At 54.7% G+C, this 18,053-nt stretch overlaps 1 protein-coding gene across 1 annotated transcript; it reads right to left on the bottom strand.

The window, feature by feature from the left end:
• Window positions 1-1,479: 1,479 nt before the first annotated feature.
• PNPLA5 (patatin like domain 5, triacylglycerol lipase) lies at window positions 1,480-17,089 on the bottom strand. Its single transcript, XM_019715024.3, has 9 exons — window positions 16,809-17,089; window positions 16,159-16,391; window positions 14,463-14,528; window positions 13,988-14,197; window positions 12,596-12,656; window positions 11,310-11,495; window positions 9,183-9,315; window positions 6,898-7,015; window positions 1,480-6,231 (listed from the first exon to the last, which is right to left on the bottom strand). Exons 1-9 carry the CDS (start codon window positions 16,999-17,001, stop codon window positions 6,115-6,117), a joined length of 1,317 nt encoding a protein of 438 aa, XP_019570583.3. The 5' UTR covers window positions 17,002-17,089; the 3' UTR covers window positions 1,480-6,114.
• Between the last annotated feature and the right edge of the window lie 964 nt (window positions 17,090-18,053).

The raw sequence follows: 18,053 nt of genomic DNA, 5'->3' as shown, positions 1-18,053 counted from the left end.
AAATATACGTTAAGCCCAGGCAGGGAGAATGCGAAGGTGAAGTCCTGGTCTAATTCTCTGAGGCTCAGGTCTTGGTTTCTAAATACGTCCCCACCAAAAGGAGCGAGGGTTTCATGAAGAAAAGGTCGTTTCCAGGTCTGGGCAAAGAAAGCACAAGATGAGCCTAAAACATCTTGTAAGGCCAAGAAATAAGGAAGTGTAAAAAAAAAAAAAAAAGAGAGAGAGAGAGAGAGAGAGATAAGGATAGGACAAAAGGACACAGGGGCTTGCAAGGCCAAATTAGGAACAATCTGCACACATTAGACAAGAATTGGAAACAACGCAAATGTCCATCAACAGTAGAGTAGATAAATTGTGATATAGTCATACAATGGAAAGTTTATTACACGGCTATTTAAAAAAAAAATTACTGGTATATGCAACAACCTTGATGAATTTCAGTCAATATGAACAAAGGAAACCAACTGCTAAAGGCAAGATATATGATTCCATTCATACACAGTTCAAGGAAAAGCAAAACTAAACTATGACGATAGAGGTCGGAAAAGTGCTTGATTTGGGTCAGAGGGAAAGGGTTGAATGGGAATCGACACAAGAGCCCCCTCCAGAGCCCTGGAAACATCTTGCTCTCAGTGATGGTTACATGATGGTATGGACACAGTATAGAAAGACACAGATGTATAGATAGGTATAGATGTTGATATGGATAGAGATAGGTGATAGATAGATAGACAGATAGATATAGAGACAGAGAGGCAGGGCCTGCTTCACGGTTGTGCAACCAGGGGAGTCACACAGGGGCCTGTGCCCAAAGGGTCAGAAGGGCCATGCCCTTGGGGTTTAAAGCTCTGTGGTCACCATCTTGAAATTCTTAATAATTTTATCTTTCAACGTGTGCTTTATAAATGGAGTCTGATGGGGTAATGGAGCATGTGCTGCGAGCTTGGAGTCTCAGCTCACGAGTGATTCCACCCAATGCCACCTGCTCAGGACAAGTTCCTGACTGCCCACTCCTCTGTCCTCTAGGGTCCCAGCCCTGTCCAACCTCTCTCCTGCCCCCACCCAGTGACCATGGGTCCTGGGCACCGGCATGAAGATCAGGTTGGGAACACAGCCCATGGCATCTCAGAGTGGGGCATGATTGTAGCTACCCTTGTCAACTTTTTCCTAGACTGGCAGCACCGCAGGGCATTGGGTGGGTCAATCAGCAAAGGCGAGCCTCTCTCCCACCACCCACTCAGGTGCCCAATTGTCTGGTGTGGAGGTCGCAGTAACCCCGGGGCAGCAGGCTGGTGGGAAGAGGCATTGCCTGGCTCGAGTCCCCGCTCCCAGCCAGGGCACGATGTGTGGGTCCCACAGCTGGCAGGAGGAAACAGGCAGCTGATGGGCTGCTCTCAGAGTCATGGAGTGGGTCCCCCAGACTCTTGTGAGGGTCTGCAGGTGCCCTAAGAGTATACCAGTGCTGGAGAGAGTGACATTAACTAGCAAATAAAAAACACCATGACAGGTTGAGAGAGTGATGCTAGAGAAAAGGGGAAAGCTTTAGCTTTCAGTGCCTTAATGGCACTTTTCCCTGTTTTTTGAACAGGAGGCCCTACATTTTAATCTTGCACTATTTCCTCTATCTTCAGGTAAAGAAAGAAGTCATGGGGGCCAGACCAGGTGAGTAGGGAGGGTGTTCCAATACAGTGATTTGTTTACTGGCTAAAACCTCCCTAACAGACGGTGCCGTGTGAGCTGGTGCACTGGTGAGATGCACGAGCCATGAATTATCGGCGGAAAGTTCAAGTCATCTAACTTTTTCACGCGGCCTTTTCAGCACTTCCAGAGTAAACTTGGTTAACTGTTTGTCCAGTTGGTACAAATTCATAGTGCATAATCCCTCTGGTATCAAAAAAAGGTTAGCAACATTGTTGCAATAAGTTCTCAAACTTAATTGTCCAACCTCATATGCAAATGGATTCTATATTAGCTAATAATATTAATTTTAAATTTCATGAATTGTAAACTGTACTATGGTTATGTAAAAGCATGTTCTGTTTCTTAGGAGGTACATGCTGGTGTTTGGGGGTGGAGAATCATGTCTGTAATTTTCAAATGGCTCTAGAAAAAACACAGTTATAACACTAATGTGAGTGCATGTGTATATATCAGCGAGAGAAAGAGAAAGAAACTGTGGCAAATGCCAGAATGGGTGAATGTAGGTGATGACATATGTTCATTGTTGCATTCATTTTCCATTACTGCTATGACAAGTTACCACAAACTCAGTGGCTTAAAACAACATGAACTTATTATCTCACAGCTCTGATTGTCAGAAGTCTAATGCAGGCATCACAAGTCTGAAAACAAGTGTCAGCAAAGCTGCAAGCCTTTCTGGAGGCTCTAGAGATGAATCCATTTCCATGCCTTTTCCAGCCTCGAGCTGCCCACTCTTGGCTATGGCCCCTTCCTCCATCTTCCAAGCCAGCAATGGCAGGTCTGGTCTTTCTCACATCAAATCACTCGGACACTGACTCTTGTTCCACCTCCTTCTTCCACTTCTAAGGACCCTGTTGTTACATTGGGCCTACCCAATAATCCAGTGTCATTTCCCCATTTTTAAGGTCAGCTGATTAGCAACCTTAATTCCCATTGACATGTAACATAAATGGAGAGAGAGCCCAGAAATAGACACACATATATGATGGATGTATTTTTTCACAAAGGTATCCTTAAAAGAGCAGGAAACAGAAGCTTCTTGTGAACCAAAACTGTCTACCAAGGCCTGGTCTGCCCCGTGGGTAGCGAACACTCCATCTCTGGAGGCGTGTAAGAGGCTGGATAACCTTCTGTTCTGAAGAAACTCTTCCTAAGCAAGGGGGATCCGGAAGTTGTCCGCTCTCTGAGGTCTCTAGGGCTGCGAGGCAGCAGGAAGCGGCCGCGGGTCGCTGTCCGCGGTGCTGAACGTGCGTAGGTCACCGGATCCTTCCCATCTGTGACTCGGTAGCCACAACTCCCGGTGGCCCTGTTTTTGCTTTGTTTTATGTTCTGTCGTGATGCATATTTTCCTGTTTGTATGTCTTATCAAAATTTTAAGGTTAAGTACTTGTTTATTACGGAAATGTCAAACATGTATAAAATTAGAGAGACTAATACAATGAACTCCCATGTACTCACCACCCAGTGGTAACTGTTAATTCATGTTTCATCGTCTCTCATCCCCCTCTCCCCACCCGGATTATTCTTAAGCAAATCTCACGCATTACGTCATTTCATTCATGAACATTTCAGTCGGATCTCTAAAAGAACTTTTTGAAAACATATTCCCAATGCATTAACACAACTAAAAAGTAACAATTATTCCTTAATATCACCACACATGTCGTTAAGTGTATACAATCCGATTTATGGGTGGGATGCAAAGCTCAGAGGGACTGAGGTATGGGCCTGGGAGAGTCTCATGTGGCCAGGATTTAGTGCTGGATACAGGTTGCCCCACTAGCATTGCATGACCCCAGCCACAGATTAGCACATACCAGCCTGCTTGCCACAGATAACATTAAGCAAGTCTGAGGCACAACCTGCTGGCTCAGGCAGGTGGTCACGCCCACAGGGTGGCCCCTGAGAACACTAGTGCCCAGGCACTACAGGCTCCAACCGCATTCCTGCCCAGACAGGTCTTAGTCAAGATCAGTTACATCAGAATCTCCACAGAAGAATCCTGAGCATTCGTATTTCTACCCAGCATTCTAGTGTGCAGACAAGGTGGAACGAGAGCCTGACCTGGGCTTGAATGCCATCTGTACCACCAGCTGGCTATGGGGCCTTGGATGAGACACTTCACCCCTCTGAGCCTCAGATTCCTTGTCTGTTTAACTTACCATGGGCCACCCATAACCTGCTTTTACACCTGCAGTCCCCCCTCCTGGAATGACTTTCTGCCAAACCAAATTCTAGGCTTCCATAAAGACCCAGTCCAGAAACCCATTCCTCTGTGGTTAATCCCCTCCTGGAATCACTTCTTCCTCTAACGATGTGGTATCAGTTGTGCATGATACAAGTTTAAAGCAGAGCTAGATGCCCTTTAGAAACCGGCTAGTTCAACCCCTGATTTCAAAGACAAGGAAATGAGGAATTGATCGAGGAAAGAACTTGCCCCATATCATACAACAGGTGCACGGTGAAGCTGTGACGCTCCAGGGGTCTTCCTGTTGCCTGCAGCACCATCTGGGATGTTTCCAGCTCTACCACTTACCAGTGAGCATAACCTCTCTGTGCCTCAGTTTCCTCACCCATAAATTGAGGAGAATCATGCCTGCTTCCCAGGGTTGCTGTGAGAATTCAGAGATGATGAGCTGTGTCAACTTCAAAGCGACGTGCACTTGGGAGGGTTAGCGTCCCCAATACTGCCACAGAAACAGCAATAGAGGCATGTGACCTCCTTGGAGCAGGGGTCTGCCTCCAGCATCAGGCTGCTCAGCAGACAACCAGCAATCAGAAATCCAGGCTGGGGAGTCACAGCTGTTCCAGGGTCCTAGGACCCAAAGAGGTCCTTGGCTGGGACACTGAGAGAAAGAGGGTGATGGACCCATGACTTTAGCACACCTGATGGGAAGCCATGGTGCACAGTGCAAAGAGGGCTCTGATGTCACACAGGTTCTGGCCCCAATCACAGCTCCCCTGAGTTTCGTCTGGACTATCACCCAGTCAGGGCCAGAGTGAGGCTCAAAGGAGGGACAGTGGTCCTATCCTAGTCTGGTATCTAACACAGAGCAGGAGTGTAGATAATGCATTTTCACTCCCCCCGCCCCGAGCAGTAATCCCTGCTGTATGACGTAGTCTGCAAGAAGCCATTAATTTTCTCAAGTACATACCCCATGAGGTATGTATTATTGCCTCCATTCTACACAGGGGGAAACTGAGGCTCTGAGAGGTGAGGGGATCAATGCTGAATTGCAGAGATAGGACTGAAACCCAGATCAGCCTGAATCCAGCACCCAGGACCCCTCCTCTGCTCTGTAACACCTCAGGGCTCTGCGTTAGGAGGATGTATAGGTGATAAGTCAAGGATGTCAAGAAACTCTGACCTGGACCAGTTCCTGAACTGTCTGCTTTGTCAGCTGAGCCATCTCAGTGTCTCTTAAGGGCTTGGCCAGGGGCACAGTGTAGGTTCTGCTCTGAGGACAGGAAGACAAGTGAGTCCCCAGAGAAGCCAGAAGAGGTCTGGTGTCCCAGCATCTGTTCTGCCCGAGAGAGGGAGGGGCTGGAGAGGGAGGGGCTGGAGAGGGAGGGGCTGGAGGCACTGCCACACCATCAACCTTCCTGTGGGATAAAGGGGGGCTTGGTGGTGGCATCAAGGAGTTTGGGGCACCCCAACAGAAGCTCATGCAGCTGGAATTCTGCAAAGACTTTAATTCCTTTCATCTCTCTCTCCCCACACCCTCCCATCTCCTGAGAGGGGCTCCCACTGGGTGCATCCAGTAGGAAGTCAGAGATCAAGGTTGCTGGCGTGAGGCAGACCGTGAGGGTCACTCCCAAGGGCTGGTGCAGGACAGAGAACGTGAGAGAAAGGATCTGAGGGGACGCACACCACCCCATCACTTCCAGTTGCTCCCCAGTCTCTGATACGAGCATATTCTCCATCTTCGGTAAAGCACTCTGTAAACAGCTCTACAAGATTGCTGGAACCCCTCTTCTCAGCAGAAGCTGCTCCCAAATACCACATTTGGAAATTCCAGAACCAAGAATTTCAGCTCCTGCCTTCCTTTCTCCCTCTGATGAGACAGGGGCAGGGTGACCTGGGCACATGGCAACCTAGAAAATACCGACAGGCTGGGCCTCTCCCCAAAAAGAAGTACCCAGACCTCAGGGAACTGGCTCCAAGGAGCAGGGGCTCCAAAGGGGCCGGTGGGGCCTCCTCTGGCTCCTGAGGGCCACCTGCCCACACTGTCTGAGACAAGAGTCTGGGAGGAAAAATGAGAGGCTGTTCCATCAGTCCTCCATTCGGACAATTCCAGTGCCCACCTTGGGCCAAGGGCTGGGCACTGAGCTCCCGAAGGCAAATCACATGCGGGCCTCACTCAAGAAGGCAGATGTGGGCACAGAGGACAAAGATGGGTCAGGAGAAGTCAGTCACTGGGCTGGTCCAGCTTGGTGGCCCTCAGGAATTATGGGCGGGCAGGTCTGGGTTTCTTGGCCAGCAGCACAGGAGGAACTGCCTTGGGCTAAAGGGGACTCCTGCCCCACAGGCTGCAGAGGAAGCAGAATCCAGTGAGTGCAGGTTGTCAGAGCCTGGGGCTGGGTGAACAGCAGGGTGAAGCCATGTGGAGGCAGCCTGGCACTCAGGGAGCCCCGGGTCATGCTTCCCCCAAGTCCTGCAAGGAGGAACAATCTGAGCCCTTATTCGGGCGGTGTTGGGAGTGACAGGAAGGTTCCAGGGATGGCCCCTCCCTGGGGTCGCTGTGCTGGTTTCCTTGGTAAACAAATGGCTGTTGAGTGGGTGCTGGAAGACTGTGGGGTGGGGTCTCCAGCCAGCAGGGAGGGCAGGTTGGGGAGAGACAGACAGCCCCAACCCAGACCCCAAGCAGGGCATGCGGGGACATTGGAAGGATGACAGAAGGACTGGTGGGGGTGTGGCCCAGCAGGGAGATCACGTGTCCTGTGAGCTCAGGCTTTCTGTGTGCAGGGGGAGCGGTGACTGCCCCCAGCAGTTCCTGCAGACTGACCGATGTGACTGGTCAGCACCTCCATCCAGGTCCAGCACGGGTCTAGCCCACAGCGGTGACCAAACACATGTGCCAGGGGCTACATGTGTGGCTGGACAGAGGGACGTGGATTATACAGACTGCCTGCCCAGGGCCCAGGGAAACAGCGGGTGCCTCCCCCACTCGGCACAGCCACGCCTGTCCACCTCACCTTGACCAGCCCGACGAGCTGGTCCTTCGTCCTGGAGTAGACCCCGAGGGCCAGGCTCCTCAGCATCCCCTGCAGCCAGCACAAGTCTGCCGGCATATCAGGCAGCCACAGCATCAACCTGCAAGAAGGTGTGGCAGCGGCTTCACCAGGCTAAGCCTGCACGTCAGCCCAGCTGAGACCACCCGTCCCACAGCGTCAGAGCGGAGCTAGGGGTCCCTGCACCGGAGGCCCCGGGACTAAAGGAAGGGGAATAGGGATAAGAAGCAGCCAGCAGTGTTGTCTGCGCCACAGAGCAGGCTAGACCCACAGAGCAGCTGCAGGGGAGTGAGGGGCTGAGGGAATGAACCATGACGGACTCTGAACTTGGTGGGGGTGGCCAGGCCCTGAGGGTCGACTCCACAGGGCACAAGTGGAGAGCCCGGGGGAAGAAAGGGCAGGGCTTTAGGGTCAGGCTGGCTTGGGGTGCAGCTTAGCTCCCCTGCTTATCAGCTGTGTGACTTGGGCAGGACAGGGAACCTCTGTGGGCCTCACTTTCCTCACCTGCCAAATGAGAACAGTCACCTTGCCTATATCTCCAGTCCTTCCTCTCTCTCCTCCCCAGATCAGCCCCTGCCCTCCTCACTCCACACCCCTGCATCCACTCTCTTCCCAGCAGCCAATAGCCTGCCTGAAACGGAGCTCACACTAGCCCTCGGTCGCTCAAACCCTCCTGTGCTCCCCACGTGGGCCCTACAGCATCAGCAGAGGGCCGGGTCATCCAACTATGGCTGAGAAGGTGCCAGGGCAGGCTCCTTCTCAAACTCACTGGCCACTGGAGAGCCTCGCCCCTCAGAGGGGCCTCTAAACCCGGTCCTCACACCGGGCAGACAATCCAGAGTGTAGTGTGGCAAGCAAAACACAAGCAGGTCTGTCACCTCCCTTGTTCTGGACCTTCTGCCTCTATTATTGCAACCTACATGTTGAGCATGTAGAGAACATACCAAGTATGAATTTCCCTGTGGTCTAGGCAGGCCTCCCCATCAGTGCTCATACATGGATTGATTGATGTATAATTTGGTAACTGAAAAGGCTAGAATTTGCCTTTCTCCTATTTGATTTCAACTTGTGGTTTCAGTCAATGGCTCAGAATGAAGAGAATCTGTGCCAGCAGAAAGCTCCCTCCCAGCTTTCAGTCACCAGCAATTCCAACAATAGGGCTGATCCCGTCCTTAACTCAACATGGAGCAGGACAGAGGCCTGTGACCTGCTACATAGACCTTCTTCTGGGGCACAGAGAATTTTTTAAAATACGGATCTCCACATGACACTCCCCTGGTGAAACCCTTCATCGCCTTCTGCCACTGTCAGGATAAAGACCCCACTCCTCACATGGCTCCCCTGCCAGCCTGCCCAGCCCCATCTGGGATAGCACTCCATCTTTTGGCTTCAGACACACCGGCCTCTCTTTCTGCTCCTCAAATGAGCTTTACTCCCTTCTGCCTTCTGCCCCAGGACCTTTGCACATGCTGTTCCATCCATCTGGAATTTTTTCCCTTCTCTCTTTGCTTAGTGGACTCTTACCCATCCTTCAGATTATAGCTCATAAGTTACCTCCTCTAGGCAGCCTTCCCTGACTAGACAGCCCCTAATATGAGCCGTCCCAGTTCATAGCTAGTGGAGACCTCTCTAGGTATCGCTCAGCAGAGCTTTGATTAAACAGGTGAATGTGTGATGCTGTGTGGGTTGTCAGGCTGCAGAAGGCCAGGGCTGGGTCTAGTTCAATGCTGCCTCCCTTGTCCCTAGTAGGCCCTCGATAACCATTGGAATCAATGAACCCACAATGAGGAGTGCTCCATTAGTCAGCAGAGTTAGAACGGTTAGTGAGGGCTTAACCATAGCCCGTCTGTCATGGAACGGCCTTGTTTTATAGGAAAAGAAGCTGAGGCCCAGAGGAGTCAAGAGACCTGGCCCCGGCCACACAGCAACTCTGAGCCAGACTGGCCCCTAGAGTTATCTTCAAAAACAGCACATGGTCTCTGAGGCTCTGTCAGGTGGAGCAACGGGCCAGAGGTTCTAGAGACAGAGGAAGAGCAGGGCACTGACCAGGAGGCCCCCTCTTGATTATAGCTGCCATACTGCCTCCCCATCAATTCGGTTCTGCAGAGACCACCAAGACCGCTCTGGGTATCGCCGCCAACACTAGGCAGCGTGGGGAGACCAGCCGCCCGTCCTGCCATGGGCACCGATCTCTGCCACAACCCTGGTGGCAAGCCAGACCCCTCCCATGACCCCTGGCCTGTCCTCACCTTTTGCTCCGGAAGTAGACGTACTCGAAGGGCAGCGTGCAGGGCAGCAGCAGATAGGTCAGTGCCCGGCCGGACCTCGACCGGCAGAAGCGGGCCCAGGGCCTGGGGTCCCTCATGCATGCTTTCTTCAGTGCTGCAAGAGAAGCCATGGCATCCCCCCCACCACACCTCAATGCCTATAGAGGCAGCACGAGCCCCTTTCTACCCCCCAGTCCACAGACTTCACCCACCCCCAGCTGCAGAGGAAGAAACAGTATTGATCAAGCCCCTGCATGAGCCAGTAGGTGGCTAGGCCCATACCTCGTGCTCTCATTACTGTCCCTGAAACGGGCAGGGTATGCCCCTTTCACAGAAGAGGAGACTGAGGTTCAGAGTGGAGAAGTGACTTGTCCAAAGCCCATCGCCAGGAAGTGACAGGGCCAGGATGGACCCAAGGCCTGTCACGCTCCCCAAGCTCTTTCCACCTCTCCTATCCCTCTGGAAAGTCTGCTGTGGCCCCCTAAGATGGGGCATATGCTCCCTCGATAACAGCAACACATTGGTATTATTATCAAGCACAGCAGTGGCAGCAGCTGGAACCACAACTACCATTTTCTGAGCCCTCTATCCCCTGAACTGACCAGAGTGGAAGGAACCGACATCCTGGCCAGGGCTGAGCCAGTCCCCAAGGCCCTGCCCCAAGACCACCGCACAGCCATGCACACACCACCAAGCAGTGTCTGGCCAGGCCCCCCTAGAGACAGGCGCTGGGAGGGTTCACTGACAGCACAGTTCGGAGACCCGGCTCTTGGTTTACCTGCCATGTGTCCTGGGACAAGTCCCTTCCCTTCCCAAGCCTAGGGAAGTAGGGATACGGCAGCACCTACCTCCCTGGGCAGGTAGGTGACAATTAATGGATGCCTGTAAGGGCCAGGCCAAAGGACAATTCCCTTCCCAGCCGTTGTGACCACTGCAGTGCGGCCGGTCCCAGGGGCAGCTCTCTGGTGCCCCCGTGTGGCTGCAGGTATGCTGTCAGGGTTCCAGAGTCCCAAGCTCGAAACTCAGGGCTCAGTCCATTTCTGCTCACCCTATGTGGTCTCCAGCGCTGAACGAGGCGTCCTCCTCACCCCGCCCCATTCCCTCACCCACCTCACTGTCCCTGCTCTGGCCTCACCGCCATCATCTCTCCTCCCAGCCTCCTGCCTGTCCGCTCCCAGCGAGTTGCAGTAATCCCTGGAGTTCAGAGCAGCAGTGAACTCTGAAGAGGAGGGGTGGCCCCCAGTAGCCCCCCCAGGGGCCCCATCTCTCTCCTCCAGGCCGCCTGCCCACCCCTCCCAACCCCCTAAGCTCATCTCTGTGACCCTGCCCCTCAACCACTGTGTTAAGCCACAGGGGCCTCCAGCTCCTGCCCCGTCCAGCCCACCCAGCACCTCTGCACATGCGCGCCCTCAGCCTGGATGCTTGTCTCCCCCTCTCTTTGCCTGGACAGCTCCTCCTTTAATGCCTCACTTAGACGCTGCTCTAACTTGGCCTCCACCAGCACCATGACATGTGTCTGTGGGACCCTGCATTTTCCTGTTATTGCAACTGTGACATTTAGGGTACTGGGCAGAAGCGCAGGCTAACTGGCTCAGAGCAGAACTACTTCTGCCATTTGCTAGCCGTGGGACCTTGGGTAAGTCACTTAGCGACCTCTCTGTGCTGTGGTTTCCTCATCTGTACAAGGGGGCAATTCAGTACCACACTCAGAGTATTGTTGAAAGGATGAAGTGAGTCCAGACCCCCCAGACGTGCCTGTCCTGCCCCTCCATACCTCCTGCCCTTCCCTGGACAGTGGGCAATGGCCTGGCTCTCTCAGGCATGGTCTTGGGTTTGAAGCTCCCAGCTGTGGGCTTTGAGACCCCTCTGAGCTTCAGTTTTTTCATACGTGAAATGGGGTAAGAAAATCACTTGGGTCCACGGTTGTGGTGAGGAGTGAATGACACTGTAAAAGCCCCTGGCACCATGCCAGGCACTTAGTAGGTGCTCAAAAAAAATGAGTCCTGTCCTCTGCCAGGCAATGAGCACCTTCAGGGAAGGATCCCAGCCCCCAGCCCCTGCATGCAGGGCACCTGCTAGGTGAGCGAGTACAGGTAAGAAGGGAAGTACCAGACTCCAGGTCTGGCGAGAGCGTCTCAAAGTTGGGCACGTCCTTCAGCAGCACGTTGGGTACTGCCCAGTTGAGCGACAGGCCTGCCTCCTGGCCTTGGTCATGACCAGCATGCCGGGTCTCATCAGCTGGGGCTGGGGGCTCCTTAGACACCAGCGTCCACAGCACTGGCTCCTTGGTGAGTCCTGGGTCAGGAGAGAGGAAGGATTTACAGGTGAGAACATCTGGAGTCTCCCGGTGACAATGACTCCCCCAGCTCTCACACTGTCCATCCCATCCACACCCCTCATGACCCAAACCCAGCTCTGAGGACCTGCTTATCACAGGATGGACCCAAGGCTCATCCTGGATGGTGCCTCCCTGCATTGCCCCGGCCCTGCTCTGCTCCTTGTGCACTTTCTAGTGGTTAATCAGAGCCCAGAGCCTGAGACAGTCTGGAGTTCAAATCCTGGCCCTACCACTTGCAAGCTATGTAACCTAATGGCTCCACACCTCAGTTTTCCTCTCTGTGAAAGGGGAAAATCAAGACCTGCTCTATATGGTTGTTGTGAGAATTTAGATAAGTACATAAGGCTCAGACCCAGGTCTGGGTGTGTGGTGAGTGCTCAGCAAATGCTTCCTGCTACTGTGTGTTTTGGGGCGGGGGGGGGTCAAGGACATGGGGTCTGGGGCCACACAACCTGAGTTCACCTCTCAGCTCTGCCACTTTGAAGAGCAGTACCCTGTGGGATGACATCAAGCTCTAGCCCAGACCTCACTGGCCCACCCACCACCCCAGGAACACACACACACACACACACACACACACACACACACACCCCTGTGGCTGTACTGTACGCGCCCCCAAGGTACCAGCCTCTGTCCCTTCGCTCTTGCTCTTCTTCCCTCTGCCCCAATGCCCTTTTCAACCTTTCCATCATCTTCCTAACTAGTCAAAACCCAGCTCTCTGTCCCTGTCTCCAGGAAGCCTTCCTTGTTCTCTCCAGCCCCCAGCCTGTGTCGGGGCATTCTCTGGGCTCCCACAACCCTGAGCACCCTGCATCTCCCTGAGATGTCTCTCTCTGGGTCTGTCCCCCTGCCCTAGGCTGCAGGCAGGTAGAGAGCGGGACACATGTGTGCTTTCTCTCTGGACCCCCAGCCTGCAGCGTAGGCCAAGCACCGAACAGATGCTGAGGGAGAGAATGAGGGAGTCAAGGTCCAGAAAAACCACAAATACCAAGAGACCGGGTCCACCTGGCATGCACACGGGGTGAGATCCCCGGCGACTGTGGGGGCTGCCACCTACCGCGTCTCTCCAGGAACCTCAGGGCGTCCAAGTAGCCTTGCCTGCAGCTGTCAGCCACAATCTGCCAACACACAGGTCAGGCTGGATGAGGAAGGCATGGACCTCCCCTCGAGCTTGTGGTCGCAGGCCAGAGACTTGCCATCAACTGGAAGTGAGCCCAGCCCAGCCTACGCTCCCCCAGAGACCCCTCAGCAGGCTGGAGGACCCCAGGGCCCCCAGCACCAGGAAGGGGGCCACAGGACCGCAGGTGGAACAAATCTGCCTGAGCTGCTTCCCTCCCCACAGCCTCATTTCACTTCCCTCCTCTAAGACTCGCCATCTGGGCCTCTTGCACCAGCCCCTCCCCCCACTGGCCTCAGTTCCCTCCTCTGACCCAGGATACCTGGGACATTGCCTGGTTCCCCATAGGTCAGTGGATGATGGGTCCCTTTGCCTGTTTGATGTTCCTTTCCAGGAGCAGCCTGAGACGGCAGAGGAGCCCCGGGGCCCACACCCACCTGTCTCGTGCATGGCTCCCCAACTAATGGGGAAAAAGCACCTGTAGGTCCAGAAAGGTGCTCTGCCTCCCTGTGCTGTGTGACCGGGGATGGCCACACCACCTTTCTGAGAACCTCGGTTGCCTTGTCTGTAAATGGGGCTGAGACTTTCTGTCCACCCCAGGGCTGTAGGGAGGATCAGAAGAAATGACGTGACCTCGTTTCATAAATTATAAAACATTACAGAACCATAAGAGGTGTGAAGGAATAGGGGAGAGCCGGGGCGTGCTGGGGGGTGGAGGAACATGGTATGATGATAAATCAGGTTGTCAAATTACCGATTTCCCAGAAATACCAAAGGGCAAGAAGCAGGAAATGTGGGTTGTTGTCCATCTTTTTCTGTGCTTGTGCCTCGCCTCCACATGGCCAATCTGTCCACAATCTAGGGCAACGGTTAGGAGCATGGGTCTGGGCTAGCTCAGGATTTGAAACCTGGCTTTGTGGCTTCAGGGCTGTGTGGCTTTGAACAGGTCACTTAACCTCTCTGTGCCACAGTGTTCTCCCCGGAGAAATGGAGATGACTGACGACAGTACCTTCTCACAGAGCCTGACCCAGAGGAGCACCAGCAGAGGCCTGGCTCACACGCACGCTCAGCAGAGTTGGCGTCAGTGCGGTGCAGTTTACAGGGGCCCCGTCCCAACTCTACACTTGCTCAGGAAGACGGGGAAGAATAGTAAGGACACAACTTGGGCTTCAGGCTGTGGGTTCGAGGGCATGACTGTAAGACTCAGGACATGTATCCTACCCGCCTGAGGCTATGAGGAAGGTTCAGGGGCACAGAGTCTGACTCATGGGGCCCTTGACCTCGGCCAAGCCTCTTACACTTTCCAGGCTGGGTGCCGGGGCCAGACCTACCTCAGGGTTGGGGGGTATGAAGCAGATGAGCCCCAAGAAAAAGTTGTCGACACAGATCTGGAAGTTGGCATTGCAGGCGTTCAGCTCGTGCATGCTGGCCGACATGCTCGGGGGGCAGATGTCCATGGTCCCGTGGAAAGGCGACACGGTGATGGTGTTGGGGCAGTCCGCGAACAGCAAGGTGTTGCTCAGAGCCCCGTCGAAGTAGCGCTGCAATTCAGGTGGGCGGTGCTCAGCATCCCTGCCCTCCTCCCACACCCCCACAGCCACTGAGCCACCCACCAAAGAGGGGCTGCAGCTGGTGGCCCTGTGACTGCCCCTGAGTCACTAGGTCTGCTCTAGCTCAGATTGCTCTGAGCACCCCAGGAGCTGGGGGGTGCTGGCACACAGTAGGTGCTCAGGGAGCGCTGGTGCCCTCCCCCTACCCACATACCTCTCAACGGCAGGTGCTCAGGGCAGAGGCTCAGCCACTTACCTCCCCTCTGAATTCGGGGGGGATAATCCCACAGTAGAAAGGAAAGTACAGGGAGCAGACCACGGCCTGGAAAGACAAGAGTCATCGGAAACAACTGTTCACACTCCTTGTGCTCAGAACCTGCTCTGAGTACAGGGTCCCATCCCAGGGCAGCCCACGAGGTGGGTGTCATTCATCCTGTGCCCAGGGGAGGGACCTGAGGCCCTGGGAGGCTTGAGTCCCAGTCGACCTCCCAAGGTTAAGAAAGGATTTGAATGCAGGCCCATCCCGACATCCATCTGCCCTTGTCTCCCTGCTGATGGGACCTTTGCTGACTCAGCATTGCTGCTGGATGTCTTCCCCCGAAAGGCAAACGGAGGTACCAAGTACCACTTCTCTTTCACGAGTCTGGCAGAAATTCTCCACCAAGAATCTAGGGATGTCTCCCAGCATGTGTTCCTTGGACACTGATCCAACCAGATGCACCTCAAACAAGATACCTTGGCTTCTCTATCTACTTGGAAAACACTGTCTACTTTTCCAGTAAAGGCTCTGAGAAGTCCTGCAGTCAAAAAGATCCTTAACATAGACCTTGATGCTATTGGTATTTAGGGCTGGATAATTCTCTGTTGTGGGGGGGGGGGGGCTGTGCATTGAAGGATGTTTAGCCTCATCCTTGACCTCTACCCACCAGACGCTAGTAGTACACACACAGTTGTGGCAGCCAAAAATATCTCCAGCATTGCCAAATGTCCCCAAGGGGAAAATCACCCAATTGAGAACCACTGACCCAGAGCTTACCAACACCTGGCACGCAGAGCCTGTCTCCACAAACCCTTGGAGAACATCCTCCAGTCCTTTCGGGGAGATGCACCCCTCTCTGGCTCTGACCAGAGGGAGAGGCAGGTGAGCACCTCGTTCCCCCAGATGAATAATAGAAGTGACAGCAGCTAATGTTTCCTGAGGACCTACTCTGTGCCAGGCAGGCCCTATACGATGTGCCATATAGGCAAAGATGCTAGAACACACTTTGGGGTCCCCAGCTGGCTTCCTCGGGAGGCTGTGGACGTCAGCCCGCAGCAAGGGATTGGCCCTCTCTGCACACACTAAGAATTCCCGTCAGCACAGACCCAGAGACAGGCCCTGTGACGGGCACTGGGAGCACCAGGAAGAAAAAGCTGCTGCGTTACGGAAGCCCAGTCTGGGTGGACAGGGAGGCCCTGATGGAGAGAGTGGACAGAGCGGCGACAGGGGAAGCACTGGCTTCCTGGCTGAGGCCTTGCCGGGGACGGACCTGACTCCTTCCCTGTCTGAGCTCACCCAGGGACCCTCCTGGCCACCCCCACCTCCTGTCCCTGCACTCTTTCCCTGACCACATGGCTCTTTGTCATATCCTCCTGTTTTATTTCAATACTGGATGACTTATTAACTCATTGATCTGTACCTCACACACGTGAGACCAGAAGCCCCAAGACTTAGGCAAGATTCTGAGGGCCCCCCCACAGGGTGGAAGTCTCCTTACTCACCTTGCCGCTCCTCTCTGCACCTTGACCCTCTAATATGTAACCAAACTGAGGAGCTGCAAGTTCACCACCACCCCACCCACCCAGCCCGCCCCGCAGATGTGTCTGCCCCTGGGAAGTGCCTGGAAGTCACTCTGGAGGGAGATGGAACCCAGCCACCTGCCGCCAGGCCCTGGGGCCCACCAGCTGCTCACCTGGATGACCTCATCGCGGGAGGCGAAGTCGGTGACTATGACGTTGTGGCCATCAGGCCAACGGGTCAGCGAGATGCCCAGGCGCTGGGAGGCCAGGATGTGAATGTTGGCAGGCAGAATGTCCTGCAGCCGCTGCCTGATGTGCTCGATGGGTGCGAAGGCGGGGTGGAAGATACCCAGGCTCAGCTGCTCCAGCTGCTTGACCAGTTCCAGGAGCTGGGAGCAGGAGAAGTCTGCAGGCATGGGGACGGGGTCCTAAGCCACTGGGGGGCCTGCCACACCTGCTGGAAGGCTTGACCTCCCTCCTGCGTGCCATGGGAGTGGAGGGTCCGTGGCACTCCAGCTCAGAATTTCTGTGCCCAGCACTGTGTTCAAACCCTCTGTCCACTTTTTGCCCCCAAGTGACCTTGGGAACAGTCTTCCCAGCCCTGAGCCTCAAATCCCTCTTCTGCGAAATGGGAGTGACCACAGTCCCGAGTCCTCAGGGTTCTCATGAGGAATAAAGGGGAGCCTGTTGGGTGGAAAGACCCCTGGGCACAGCGCCAGGCACAAGGCCCTGGACCACCCCTCTCCCTCCGCGCCCACCCCATCCGCTCGAAATCTGCTGGCGAGTTCCCCAGCCCTCCTCAGCCAGCTGTCCCCAGACGCACCAATTGATTCTCCCAAGAGGATGCAGAGGGCGTTGAGCGTCCCAGACGAGGAGCCGTAGAAGCGACGGGCGCCCTGGAGGAGGCGCGGGGCGCGCTCCATCAGGCAGTGGGTTACACCCACGTGGTAGAGGCCCAAGAAGGCGGCGCCCGAAAAGGACAGGCTCCAGCTGCCCTCCTCCTCGAAGCAGCCCATGGCGGTGGGGCCCGGATGGTTACAAAGTCAGAATGGGGCTGGGAAGGGGGAATCAGTGGCGGACGCGGCGGAGATGGAGCGCGTGATGTGGCAGCCTCACCGGTCAAATGTGGAACGGGAGGTGCGGCCCATATGTGAAGCTCTGGCGGGAGCTCAGGCCCCGCCCCTGGTGCCACCGTCCCGCCCCCGGGCCTGCGTTACCTGCCGCCCCAGCAAATGAGTTCCCGGGGCTATGACCTCCCTCCCCTCCAGGTGAGCACCAGGTGTGCCCCAGAAGTGCAGACACGCTGTGGGTGCCCTGACGCCGCCCCTACACTCCTGCCCTCGTTCTGGTTCATGCCCCAGATTGCTGGGTGACAGGACCCGGGAGAGTGGGACCAACCTTTCCTGATCACTGGTAATCTTGATAGAAGCATTATTCCTGTCCCCACTTTACAGATGAGGAAACTGAGGGCAGGAGGGAAGGTGATAGCAGGGAAGTGGCAGAGCTGGACCCTCAACACCTGGTCTTTGGTGTCAAACCAGACTCAATTCTGCAGCGGTCCTGGTTCAGGGACCAGAGACCCAGGGAGATCTGGGTTCCAAACTGTTGTTCCCAGCTGTGGACGTTCCCCAAACTCCTCATCCTCTCTGGGCTGTGGGTTTCAGCATAATATGAGGACTTACAGAGAACTTTCTGCTCAGATCTCTGCACCCCAAACACAGACACCCCTATCAACTGCCCAGCCCTGGGGGCAGCAGGCACCCACACTGTGCAAAGTGCTTTCTTTGCAGTCACCTTCACAGAGCTGTGTGAGTAGGAACCACTGTGCCCATGTTCAGATGGGGACACCAGCAAAGCCAGGAAATGCCTCCAAGAAAACTGGCCCCCATCCTGTAAACTGGGCAGCAGTTCTGGAAATCAAGCCAGGGCAAGTGCAATTAAATACCCCAGAGAAATTCTCTGATGAGTCCACAGGGTGATGTGGGTGTGGCGGGGACAGAGTTGCCTGTGGTGGGTCGTAGAGGACTCCCCCCACACCCCAGGGATGGGTGAGTGACCCCAATGGGCA

Source organism: Rhinolophus sinicus, chromosome 1 (genome assembly GCF_057876585.1).
Source record: "Rhinolophus sinicus isolate RSI-liver-muscle chromosome 1, RSI-T2T, whole genome shotgun sequence".
Classification (NCBI taxonomy): domain Eukaryota; kingdom Metazoa; phylum Chordata; class Mammalia; order Chiroptera; family Rhinolophidae; genus Rhinolophus; species Rhinolophus sinicus.
Note: the sequence above shows the minus strand (reverse complement) of the source record. Positions and strands in the feature narration are given on the sequence as shown.